Source organism: Notolepis coatsorum, assembly GCF_963971535.1.
Source record: "Notolepis coatsorum genome assembly, chromosome: 9".
Classification (NCBI taxonomy): domain Eukaryota; kingdom Metazoa; phylum Chordata; class Actinopteri; order Aulopiformes; family Paralepididae; genus Notolepis; species Notolepis coatsorum.
In genome coordinates, this window is record NC_140173.1 from 43,262,851 (window position 1) to 43,275,896 (window position 13,046).

The window sequence follows — 13,046 nt, forward strand, 5'->3', positions numbered from 1 at the left end:
AGCCGTTCCATGTATTTGTTAAATTCCACCACCAGCACACCTGATTCAACTAATAAAGGGCTTGTTAAGTTCAATCAGATGTACACTCCTGTGAGTACCACAGTATTGTGATCTCAGACCACGCCCCCACCTCAGTCGATATTACCTTTTCTAGTTATGTTCCCCCTTCCCGACAATGGAGGCTCAACTCATCAATGTTGGCCCAAACTCCTTTCAAGGAATTTCTTGAGGTACAGATAGGCATATATGCGGGGTCTGGCCATTTCTTTTATCTCCATCCTAAATAAAACAGAAAGAGCTGATCTGACTGCAACCGCAGACCATATAGCTAGGGTTTATAGCCTTTACGCCTCAGCCCCTACCCCGGTTCTTTATAAAGAACATCTTCAACTCCAATCTAAATTCAATTTACTGACCACAAATAAAACGCAGAAGCAGCTATTCTTGACCAAACAGCGGTTCTTTGAATTCGGTGACAAGGCGGTGAGACTGCTAGCTCACCAAGCACGTGCCACATCCCTATCCAGACTGATCCCCAAGATCCGATCCATGACTGGTGATGTTATTTTAGACCCTGTAGAGATTAACAAGACGTTCCTTGCCTTTTATTCAGAACTGTACACCTCACAGTGCTCTTCAGACATACTGTATGGAACGGGGACAACCCAGATTGCCTTCCCCAATATTGATAAAGACCTAGCTAAGGCATTGGGCGGTCCAATTAAGATTGCGGAGGTACTGGAAGCAATTACGTCTCTACAGAATGGTAAAATACCGGGACCAGATGGGTTCACCGTGGAATTTTTTAAGTCATTTTCTACATCCATCGCTCCAATTCTCCAGAAAACGTACAATGAGTCCTTTTCGAAGGGTCTGAGGCCTCGATCTCTCTCCTGCTCAAGAAAGACAAGGACCCTCTTCTATGTGGCAGCTATAGACCCATTTCACTTTTAAATGTAGACTTAAAAATTCTATCCAAAATCCTAGCCCAATGTTTACAACAGGTATTACCAAGTTTAATCTCAATCGACCAAACAGGATTCATGCTGGGTAGACACTCCACTAGAAGGCTTCTTAATATCCTCAATTCCCCTAACTCTATGTCACCAGAAGTAATTGTCTCCCTGGATGCAGAGAAGGCCTTTCACAGAGTGGAGTGGGGCTACCTCTTCTTTATACTTCTGAAATTCGGTTTTAGCCCTGACTTTATTGCCTGGATTAAGTTACTTTACACACACCCAGTCGCCTCAGTCCATACAAACGGACTTCAGTCAGCCTCATTTCCCCTTCATCGAGGCACCAGACAGGGCTGCCCCCTTTCCCCCCTTCTGTTTGCCCTAGCCATCGAACCACTGGCCATCTGGTTAAGACAGGAAGAGAGGTTTGAAGGCATCACACGGGTCGGAAAAGTTCATAAACTGTCCCTATATGCAGACGACCTCCTTCTGTATATGTCTAACCCAACCGCCTCTCTCCCTATAATTCTTAATATACTGGACAAGTTCGGGTCATACTCGGGCTATAAGTTAAACCTTCATAAAAGCGAACTCTTTCCAATCAACTCCTCAGCCAAAAAAATACCCCAGACTTTCTTCCCCTTTAAGTATACAACAGATGGATTCAGATATCTAGGGGTTAACATCACCAACTCAATCCAAACAATGTTCTCAAAAAACTTCTCACCTCTTCTTGAAAAGTGCAAACTAGACTTCAACAGGTGGACAAGTGGGCAGAGTCAATGAAATCAAAATGGTAGTGCTACCAAAGTTTTTATATCTCTTCACCCATATCCCAGTCCTCATTAAGAAGTCGTTCTTTAAGACACTCGATCGATTAATACGCTCCTTCCTCTGGGGCAATAAGATCCCACGGATGAGGAGATCAATACTACAACTCCCCAAAGAGCTAGGGGGACTGGCACTGCCTAACTTCCAGCACTACTACTGGTTGTGTAACATACACAAACTTTTATATTGGATGAGGGGCACGACACAACTTATGCACGGTGTGGGTCGACATGGAACTCTCTTCCTCTAGATACTCTCTTCGCTCTCTGCTGTGCTCCCAACTCCCTATGTCGGTTACTGGACTCTCTGCAAAACCAATGGTGGTCGACTCCACTAAAATTTGGATTCAAATTAGGAAAAGCCTCGGCCTCCATAGGGCCTCTGACCTCTCCCCCACTTTTAACAATAATTTATTCCTGCCCTCTTGCACTGATTCTTCCTTTCAAGTCTGGTTTGACAAAGGGATAACCACTTTTAATGATCTCTATGACCAAGGGACTTTCATGTCTTTTCCAGACCTCGTAAAGAAATTCGACCTTCCCAAATTCCACCTGTTTCGTTTCTTCCAAATTAGGCACTTCACACAGAACCAGAACCCCAAATTCCCTAGTCAGCCCCCTGAAACCCTTATAGACTCACTAATGGTTCTCAACCCGGGGAAAAAACGGCTAATCTCCAACATCTACAACCTGATTAGCTCCGCTACAGATACCCCAGGAACCGGCCCTAAGAACTTGTGGGAGTGGGAGCTGGGAATTGAATTGTCTAATGAGTATTGGAGTTGGGCATTAGACTCTGTCCACTCATCTTCCATCTGTGCGAGACACGGCCTCACACAGTGCAAGGTTATACACAAAGTCCACTATACAAACTCGAGACTCTCTCGAATGTACCCCAACATCTCTGACGCATGTAATAGATGCAAACAATCCCCTGCCGATCACACCCACATGTTCTGGTCCTGCCCCAGCCTTGCCACATTCTGGTCTGACATTTTTTAAACTATCGGCACAGCCTACAACCTTACTATCACCCTTGATCCTCTCGTGGCCTTGTTCGGTGTTCCTCTGCAGCCTCTACCCTCCAAAATATCACATCCTGTTCTTGCCTTCTCCCCTTTATTAGCCAGGCGACTTATTCTTTTTAAGTGGAAACATACTCAACCTCCATCTCACAATAGGTGGGTTAAGGAACTACTATTATCTATTAATCTTGAAAAGCTCAGATTCTCCCTCAAAGGCCCTATTGGCTCCTGGAATACCTTTGAGAAGACTTATAGACCCCCTTTTAAAGCACATAGAATCCTTGACATCCCTGCCTGGTTGTGACGACTGAGTCCCCCCCCTCTCTGCCTTTTCCCTATTTTTATTTATTTCTTAAAATGTTTCGTCTTTTCATCTCAGTTATATTAGTATCATCGTTTCTTTTTTTTTTCTTTTTACATATTTTTATTTTGTATTTTCATGTATTATATGTATGTTTGTTGTCGCTCTTCGTGGGGGGGATGGGTGGGGAAAAAAAAATGGAAGATGTATAATATGTATAACTGTCTGCATAATTTTGAAAACTCTTCCAATAAATAAATAATGGTTGCAGATATAGAGGGGGGCGCCAAAACTGTTGCCCCTGGCAACCGCCTATATCGCCTGTAGGAAGCTTCCCCTTCTTTGTAAAACCAAAATTGGTTAGAAGGCTTACTTCTTTGATATTTCGTTTAACTTTCGACATTATCCTGAATACATGTATTTTTTTTCTTTTAAAACGGCGGGTGACGTTTGATTTGTGCCTGCAGGCTGCAGCGCCGCCACGCTCCGAATGGTAAACGCAAGAATAGCATGCATGTTGCCATCTATTACGAGTAGGGTATATCTGCAGTGCCGCAACCCCATAGATTTATGCTATTGTCTATTACGGTGAATTCGTGCGCAAATCATGAATCATACATCAAAATAGCCTAATTTTACACATTATACACGATGATGACAATACAGAAAATTACAGAAAAATGAGAAATGCATGGCAAAAATTGCATTTATTGTCAGTATTTTAGAGACCCCCCAAAAATTCACAAATCATGTTTTCAGGGGAGCTGATGTCTCATCTAGGGGAGCCATGGCTCCCCTAGCTCCCCCATGGTTCGCACCCTGCCCCCCCCCCCCCCCCCCCCCCCCCCCAAAAAAACTTAACATTACATGTCGTGGAATTAACACAACATTATGCATACTTTGACAATAAATAAAATAATAATTTGTTCTTACTTGCTTGCCTGGGTAAATAACGGTTAAATAAATGTAAAATAAAAATTAAATTTATTTTATTTTTATTTTTTAAACTGATACCAATATTTTCCCATATTACATTTTAATGCCAATATTGGCCGATAATATCGGTAGGCCGATAATATCGGACATCCCTAACAATTACCTTCTTGTACACGGCGGCCGTGATGGCAGTGCGGACCTTCATCCCCAGGACGAAGCAGCGCTGGAAGTACTGCTGCAGGAAGAGAGACTGGAGAACAGCTACCAGCAACAGCAGCACAGCGTAGAGGTACCCCTTCCAGGCGTATATAGCCGTGTCCTGAGTGAAGGCGATCATCATCCTGGAACATACCAAATCTGTACTTTAGGGGGACAACTCAAAATAGAATCCACTTAATGGTTGTGTGACCATTGCAACCCGAGGTATGGTTGTTGTAACATCAAACATCTCATGGCCATTATTTGGCTTGATGCTTAAGAGGCCTGCTATCGGAACTGCTATATGAAGGTCTACATTTTACATTTACATTTTGTCATTCAGCTGACGCTTTTATCCAAAGCGACTTACAACTTGCAACAGGTCAGCAGGAAGAGTACAACGCTTTCAGCTGAGTAACAATGTTCATCAAACAGTGCATAGTAGTAAAGACATATTAGCATAGTAGGTAATAATATAGACAAGGAATATTATTTAGTGGAAAAGTGCATGATAGTAAAAGACAGTATGAAGGTTATTATAATAATTTTTCTCTCCTTCATTTCAGATATTGATTGAAGAAGTGTGTTTTTAGTCAACGGCGAAATATTGGTGGGGTTTCGGCTGTCCTGACTGTGGATCTAGATTAGATCTAGATTACCGCCAAGGATTGTTCTCCCGGCTCCACTGAGAACTAGACTCATGCTGTCGGTGGCTGTTCAGTGACACCTTTTGACCCTGGTCTAATCTGGTCAAATGGTATGTCTTCATATACTTTAAGTGTACCAACACATTTTACATTTCATGATGATCTGACAAGCGGTTAAGGAGTGGTGTTTGAGTTAGGGGGTAGTTAGGGGATGATGGATTTGAGTTTTCTTATAAGATAAAACCATTAACACAATTACAGTATATAGGTCTAAGTTCACTTGGGACCTTAAGTCAGTCAGTCTCTTCTTACTTCTGACCTGTATATCCCACTAAGGGAGGGAATGAATCTAGGAGGCCAGAGGTTGTGTTGAACCTTAGGTGCCAGAAAAGAGATAGGTCATGGGAGATAACCAAAAGCAGGCTCTCATGGGAGGGGGTGATAACAGGGGGTATATCAGGCCAGGGAAAGAGAGGATATGTGCAACCTGATCTATTTGCAAAAATGTTTCCATTTATGCCAATTAGGGCCGACCTCGATTAGTTGAATAGTCAACTAATCGATTGAAAGAAGCCGTAGTTGACTGCCAACCTCTTAGTCTAATGCAAAAAAATAAATACAAATTTTATATTTTCAATTCATCATTCTTTCCAAAAGCAAAGAGGCCTAGAAGCGTTGCTAACGCTAACAGCACGCATACCAGCGAGGCTAACTGCCTAAGAAAACGGGCACAGATGCACTGAAAGAGGATTTCACCCGTCTAATGAACACACACTAGACAAATATCAAGATGTATCCATCAGTGAACCAATTACATGCTTTCACAGAGGACAAGAAGCCTTCAGTCGACTCCTTCAGACATTAAGCACCCCCCACAGCCCAAATGGACAGTCGACTATCGGCTATAAGAACAGAACAATCATGATCTTTGCAAAAGTGTCAAGACAAACAATGTAAACGTATGAAATATAAAACAGTGGCACCCTGTGCAGTCATAGGCGGCGAGTCTATTAGGCCAGGCTAGGCTATGCCAACCCAGAATATTATGCTGGGAATGTATATATAATATATGTGCGCAGGCTGCTGGCTATTGTGTGTGTCTTGTGCTGCAGCCCGCTGGCCGAGGTGTCAACGACGAAGGTGTCAGTCGGCTAGGTGACAGCGTTTAACATTCCAGGTACAGGCAGTAACCAATCACGCATAGGCTCAGGTTAAATAATGTAGCCAATCACATCATTCACATGATCATCCTGATCCCGCAGGCCGAGTAAAGCAAACATCTGCGTTCTGAATCTCCGCCCGCCAATCGTTTTGTGGGGAACACCAGCGCACTATTTTGAGTCAAATTTCAAAAAGCAAAATGGATATACGGTATTTTCCCAAGGCATATAAACAAAGTCATTTAGAAGCTGCACCGGGCTGGCCCTGGGCATAACTACGGATCACCTGAGGCTATATGTTGCTTTATCTTGGCATAGAGGGCTTGCTCTAAGTCACCGTGCACCCCCTGTCACCTCCCGACCTAGCTGACGCACCCCCCAATGGGTTTCTGTTAGAATCTTTTTTGCTGGTCTCCGTGCACAGATTTCATTTTTTATTTTATCTCTTCCCACGGCGACTATGGATAGGGAATTTCTTTATTTAATTAAAATGTTCATGACATAATATCCATAATACTAAAGGTTTGACTAAGATTTGTATGACATTTTATTGTAAAAGAATATATATATATATATATATATATATATATATATTTTTTTTTTTTTTTTTTTTTTACTTTTTTTTTTTATTATAATTTCTTTACCACCATTAGCCTTTTCATGTCACGCACCACCTAGAGGGCGCTCGCGCACCACAAGGGGTGCGCGCACCACAGTTTGGGAACCACTGCTCTAAGTCAAGAGGACATGATGAGAGTCAGAGTTCATCAAATCGTGGAAACTTTTTAGAGCTACTGTACATTGTTTTCAAAGCATGATGAGATCTAAATTACGAAAGACGTTCCCTTCATTGCTGTCAGCACTGCAACTTGTGATTCAAGTCGTGAACGGTCTTTCTCAGCAATGAGGCACATCACATCCAAAAGAACAACAATGCGCCAGTCTGCTTCACATTGAAAGTGATCTCACAGACAAAGTTAAAGCAGAAAAGATCATTGATGCCAAGAAAGACGAAACGTCACATTTTGCTGCATTAAGGTAAGACAATGGTTAATCTATTATTGGATGCCTTCATTTGAACACTTAATTTGCACTGTGTATTGACAAAAAAGGAAAAACTTTGCGCGCTCCACGCTATATAGCCTATACCTAATGTCCGGTTCACATGCCGCCTATGGGTGCAGTTATAGTGAGTATGCCCAGTAAGCAAGGCAGTTAAAAGACAAGGTTAAGAAAATAATAAGATAAACAACAAGAAGTATAAAAAACAGTGAAGTTAAAATAACAGACAAACAAACAGCAGGGGGTATTGGGCAATGATGGAGGTTATAGTGAATATGCAAGTTTGAACAGATGGGTTTTCAATTGTGATCTGAATGATGAGAGTGAGTCTGACTGTCGGATGTGTGGGGGCAAGGGAGTTCCAGAGTCTGGGAGCCGAGCAGCTGAACGCTCGGGCACCCATGGTACTGAGGCGTGAGCTGGGGATGGATAAGAGTCCAGTAGAGCAGTGGTTCCCAAAGTCGGGGTCGCGACCCAAAGGTGGGCCGCGAACAGCCACGGGTGGGCCGCGAGATGATTAAAAAAAAAAAAAAAAAAAAAAAATTTGTATTTAACTTTTTTTTTATTTTTTTTTATTTTTTTGTCAGGCCACTGAACTTAGAAGCAGGCCAGGACAGTGTTTCTAGTTGTATTCTAAAATTCTATTATATTGTATTCTAAAATGTGACTATATGGTTTTATATTAACTTAATAAATAAACAAAAACGAAAAATCTACTTATTTCAACGAACATTTCAAACTAAATAACAGATTATGCACATAAAACGCTGAAAACAACCGAAGCAACAATAGTATTTTAATGAGGCTATTATTATTATCATTATTATTTTGCAACAAGTTAGCCCTCTCATAAATAGCACATATAAATGAATAACTAACTTAATAGGATTGAAGTGATATTTGGCTTAAAAAATCGGTCGCCTGGCAAAAAAAAAAAAAAAAGCCCGACGATGTGCATTGGGCCGCGGCTCTCTGACGCCTTATTTTCTGGGCCCTGGCCTGAAAAGTTTGGGAACCCCTGCAGTAGAGGATGAGCGGAGGGGAGGGGGTGTAATCTTGGAGGAGGTCAGTGATGTAGGTGGGGGCTAGATTGTGGAGGGCTTTGAAGGTGAGTAAGAGGTTTTTGAAATCAATCCGGTAGTGCACAGGGAGCCAGTGTAGTTGAATGAGGACGGGGGTGATGTGGTGGGATGAGTTTGTGCGGGTGATAATCCTAACAGCAGAGTCTGTTGATGAGTTTGGTGGGAAGGCCGGTGTAACTGAGGGGTACAATTCCCTGACTGTATTAAATAAGTATGGTATCATTAAACCACTACTGTCTTATGTACATTACTACTGGCCATACAGTACACAGGTATATGATAAGAACACTTCCACAATGACACGGTTCCACACAAATCTTGGTTAGAATAATATTTATTAGCAGCAATAATAGTAGATTACATTACTTTACTTAGAGTCGCGCTTGTAAGGCGAAGAATGTGCGTGAGTAAGTCAAGAGCGTAAGTCCATTATAATATTACGCAGGAGATAATGAATACCACCTGTATCTGAGGAATTATATCTATGGTACACTAGTAGGGCAGCGGGAGATACTAGTAGGGTCCCTCCGGTTGTAGACCAGCAGGGGGAGAGGATTTGTCGGTAGCAAAGTCTGGGTCAACGAAGAATAGGGAGACTCCAGGTACAGGAGACAGTGCAATAATCTCTTGATCCGCAGACGAATAACAGCTATTCTCCGGCATGCAGCTCCGCATGGAAGAAAGCTAGCCAGCCTCAGGCGTCTTAGAGGCGGGCTCGACGTTGCTCCTCACCGGGTAAATCCCACACAATTGTGGGTGTAGACGATTCTCCGCTCCATCAGCTACAGGACCAAAGCAAATATAATCCAGCCGAAAAGGGCTATGTAGTCGTCGGGTAGGTTATCCAGTGTACATGTCCACACGGTCCTCGTCTAGGGCTCCTCGGATGAAGGCGCCAGGTTAAGCTGCCCAGCCTGGATAAGCACACTAGCTGGTACGAGGAAACGTTGGTAATGCTGGTCACTGTAGAACGGTAGCCGCACGATACACTATACATAAATAGACTATTACTGAATTAATAGAATAGGTCGAACTCGACGGTACAGCGTTAAACTCTGATACTTCAGCTATCAATTCGCACGCGGTCTCAATGCTCTATTTGGGGCCAAACGGGCCCTACTTCACCGCACGTTGTATCGTGGGGTGAGGCTTCACTTGGGTAACTCGAACTACTTCTGTATTCACCTGCGCCATATTTATACGTTAGGTGAACAAACTAGTACCAGCCTTATTCCTGTCTCGTATTCTTGCGCAGAGCCGTTCATGTCCAGGCATGTCTTTGGCGGTGACTTTGAACTAGACCTTGGGGGTATGGCAGTGGCGCCTAAGGGACCGCTGTCCAATAGGAGAACGAAATAGTATGGTCTGTACTAGGTAAAGGGATATTCCGTGTATATGTACAAAGAATACACAAGGGATATCAGACGATATACAAATATTATACAATATATATCAAGTAGTAAATATATATATTCGGTTTAATCTGATCCTTCGTAACAGCCGCCTCCTAATTAGTCCCACCTAATTAGATAAGCAGAGACAGATTAACCGCACTGTCCACTACTCAATGTCCGTTGTGAGGGTAGGGCAGTTCACAAAGTCCGGGGGTCATGGTCGTCATCAGAAGTGTCGGGGAGCCTTGGCAACTCTATCAGCCTCGCCATGGGTCTGGTATATGTCCGCCCTTGGACGAGCACTTCTGCCGCTCTGACCTTTCCGTCGGCACCAGTGATCACTTTGCTTACGCGGCCGGCCGGCCACATAGCTCGGGGTAGTGAATGGTCGATAATCATGACGACTGTTCCTTCTGTCAAATTGTCTCTTTCTTTCACCCATTTCTGGCGGGTCTGTAGAGACGGTAGATAGTGGAGGAGGAAACTGTTCCAAAACTTGTCAGCCAATACTTGACTGTACCTCCACATTCTTCGGCCGTTCGCTTCTTCAGGCCTGTACACTGTCTGTGGTAGCGCGGGGTCCAGCCGCCCCATCAAGAGAGTGTTGGGGGTGACTGGGTCGACATCTGCTACATCACTTGAGACATAACCGAGGGGCTTTGAGTTCAATACTCCCTCGATCTCCGTGAGGACTGTCGTGAGGACTTCTTCCGCCACGGTCTGGGCCCCAAGCACGGCGTACAGGGCTGTCTTTATTGAACGTACTTCTCGCTCCCAAGTTCCACCGAAGTGAGGTGCATTCGGGGGGTTAAACTGGAAATCAATCTGAGATGGAGCGAGGTGGGTCTTAAGTTCTGGGCCCATAGCTTGGAAGCTCTCTCTCAGCTCTCTTTCTCCGCCTTTGAAGTTTGTCCCGTGATCAGACAATAATATAGACGGTTTTCCTTTCCGCGATGTGAATCTCCGGAAGGCCATAAGGAATGAGTCCGTACTCATGGTTGGAAGGAGTTCTATGTGTATCGCTCGGGTGGTCATGCATTTGAATACAATACCCCACCGCTTCTCCGTCCCTCTTCCTTTCTTTACATACAGCGGGCCGAAACAGTCCATACCGGTGGAGTGAAAGGGCTTGTCGCCGAGTCGGAGGCGACAGGGGGGTAGGTCAGCCATCCGGGGTATACTGGGCTGTGCTCGCCATTTACGACAGTCTAGACAGGTCCGCTGGAAGCGTCGTACTGCTTCTCTTCCTTGCAGTATCCAATAACGACGTCTGATCTCCGCGAAGACTCTCTCTGCCCCGACGTGGTGCACGTCCTCGTCGTATTTCTTTATGATGAGCTCTGTGACCTTGTGTCGGCTGTTTAAGACTATCGGGTACTTGACGTCATCCGGTAAGTCTGGGGCTCTCCTCAGACGACCACCCACTCTGATGAGATTATGGGCGTCGCTCTCAGGGGCTAAGTGGAGCAGTCTGCTGTCTGACGGGACTGGCTTTGATCCCTGCAGACAGTCTAGCTCGTCGGGGAACGAGTCTCTCTGGGCTCGCTGTAGCAGAAGGAGTTCTGCTTCTTCGTAGTTAGCTGCAGTAATGTCAGTAGTGGGCTGAACCTCTGGGTGGTGCCACAGGAATGTCTTTAGCTGCGCACTCTCAAGGGTGAGGCAGTCGTCTATGTTGGGATCTGTGGGGACGAGTGTGTGTGTCAACCCACAGAACATAGATTTCTTCTTCTCTGCCTCCTCTTCACTCGCCTCCCGTGGGGTGGGTGTAGGCCACTCTTCTTCCGGGAGCTTGAGGAACTCCGGCCCGTCACTATATAGATTGTGACGGGTGAGGTCATCCAGGGACATTCCCCGTGTGATGACGTCAGCTGGGTTCTGTTTTGTGTCCACATACCTCCAGCATGCTGCTTCTGTTAAATCTTGGATCTCTGTGATTCTGACTCCCACGAAGACCTTGTATTTACACGAATCGGACTGGATCCATGTGAGTACGGTCATGGAGTCTGACCACAGGATTGTTCTTTGCACCGGGATGGTGAGTTCACGTTGGATTAACGTGGCGAGTTGCGCTCCTGCTAGGGCTGCGCAGAGCTCTAGACGCGGGATAGATTGTTGCTTGCGGGGGGCTATTCTTGAGCGAGCCAGGATGAAGGCAGTATGTATTTCTCCTCCCTCCTCTCGGGCCCGCAAGTAGGCCACCGAACCGTAGGCTACTTCGGAGGCGTCGCTGAAGACGTGCAGGTCCATCTGGCACGTCTCCGGCCTCACTGTGGGTGGGAAGTAGCTGCGGCGTATGTTGACACCTGGGAGCGAGCTGAGTTCTCTCTCCCACTCTCTCCATGTGGAGGCAAGGTGTTCGGGTATGGGGTCGTCCCAGCCCTGGTCCTTGTCCCATAACGCTCTTACAATCATCTTTGCCCTGGTGGTGTAAGGTAGAATACATCCCAACGGGTCATATTGTCTGGCGAGTGTTCTGTATACACTCCGTCTTGTGGTCGGTAGTGAAGTCGACCTTCCCTGCTCCTTGGTCAGGGGTGTGTGTTTATAATGGAGCGAGTCTGTTTTGAAGCGCCAGACTAGTCCTAATGTCATTTCTTGGGCTTCTCCTGGGATGGTCGCCATCCAGGTCTCGCTGCTTGCTGCCTTGTCCTCTGGGGAGAGGCTGCGCAATACTTGAGGGTCGCTGCTGGCCCACTGCCGGAGATCAAAGCCGCCTTTGATCAGGGAGGCGCGGAGCTTGAGTAGGAGGGCCTCGGCTTCTTCTGGCATCGAGACGCTTTGCAGACAGTTGTCCACGTAGAAACTATTTCCTACACTTTGTCGGACCTCTTCATCAGCTGCTGGGTCTTCTGCGACGTGTTTTTGCAGTGCGAACGTAGCACAGCATGGGCTGCATGTGGTTCCGAAAGGGAGGACTTCCCATTGATAGATGGATGGTTGCTCATCCCCGATCCTCTCTCTCCATAAGAACCGCAGCAGGGGCTTGTCCTCTTCCACTAGTCGCACCTGCAGGAACATCCCTTTGATGTCGCCGCTGATGGCCACCTTGTCTTGGCGGAAACGTAGCAACACGCCTAGTAGAGAGGGGCCGAGTGTTGGGCCGGGCAAGAGCTCTTTATTCAGATTTTGTGATCCGATCTGGTAGCTGCAGTTAAACACAATACGATCCTTGCCGTTGTGGTGGACTTTGTGGTGCGGCACGTACCATGATTCGGTCGTCTGATCGGCCTCTTTAATGTCAATTTTCTTTATGTGTCCCGCTGTGATTAGCTAGTCAATCTCAGCGCGGTACACAGTAGCTTGAGCGGGGTCTCTGGCTAGGCGCCGCTCTGTGTTCGATAGATACCGCTCCGTCGCTTCTTTGGGGGCGTGGAAGGTAGGCATACCCTCTCGCCTCAGGAGTGGAGTTGCGTATCTCATCACTCCGTTGACTTTGACTCTCTTTGTCCCCTGCT

The 13,046-nt window shown here is 45.7% G+C and overlaps 1 protein-coding gene across 1 annotated transcript in view; it reads right to left on the bottom strand.

The window, feature by feature from the left end:
• The window catches only part of abcc2 (ATP binding cassette subfamily C member 2), a gene marked incomplete at its 3' end in the record, with an annotated part of 254,616 nt that overhangs the window by 181,510 nt on the left and 60,060 nt on the right, over window positions 1-13,046 (bottom strand). Inside the window, exon 9 of the mRNA XM_084321278.1 lies at window positions 4,212-4,389. Coding sequence (XP_084177404.1) covers window positions 4,212-4,389 — 178 coding nt within the window. The remainder of the gene's footprint in view (window positions 1-4,211; window positions 4,390-13,046) is intronic.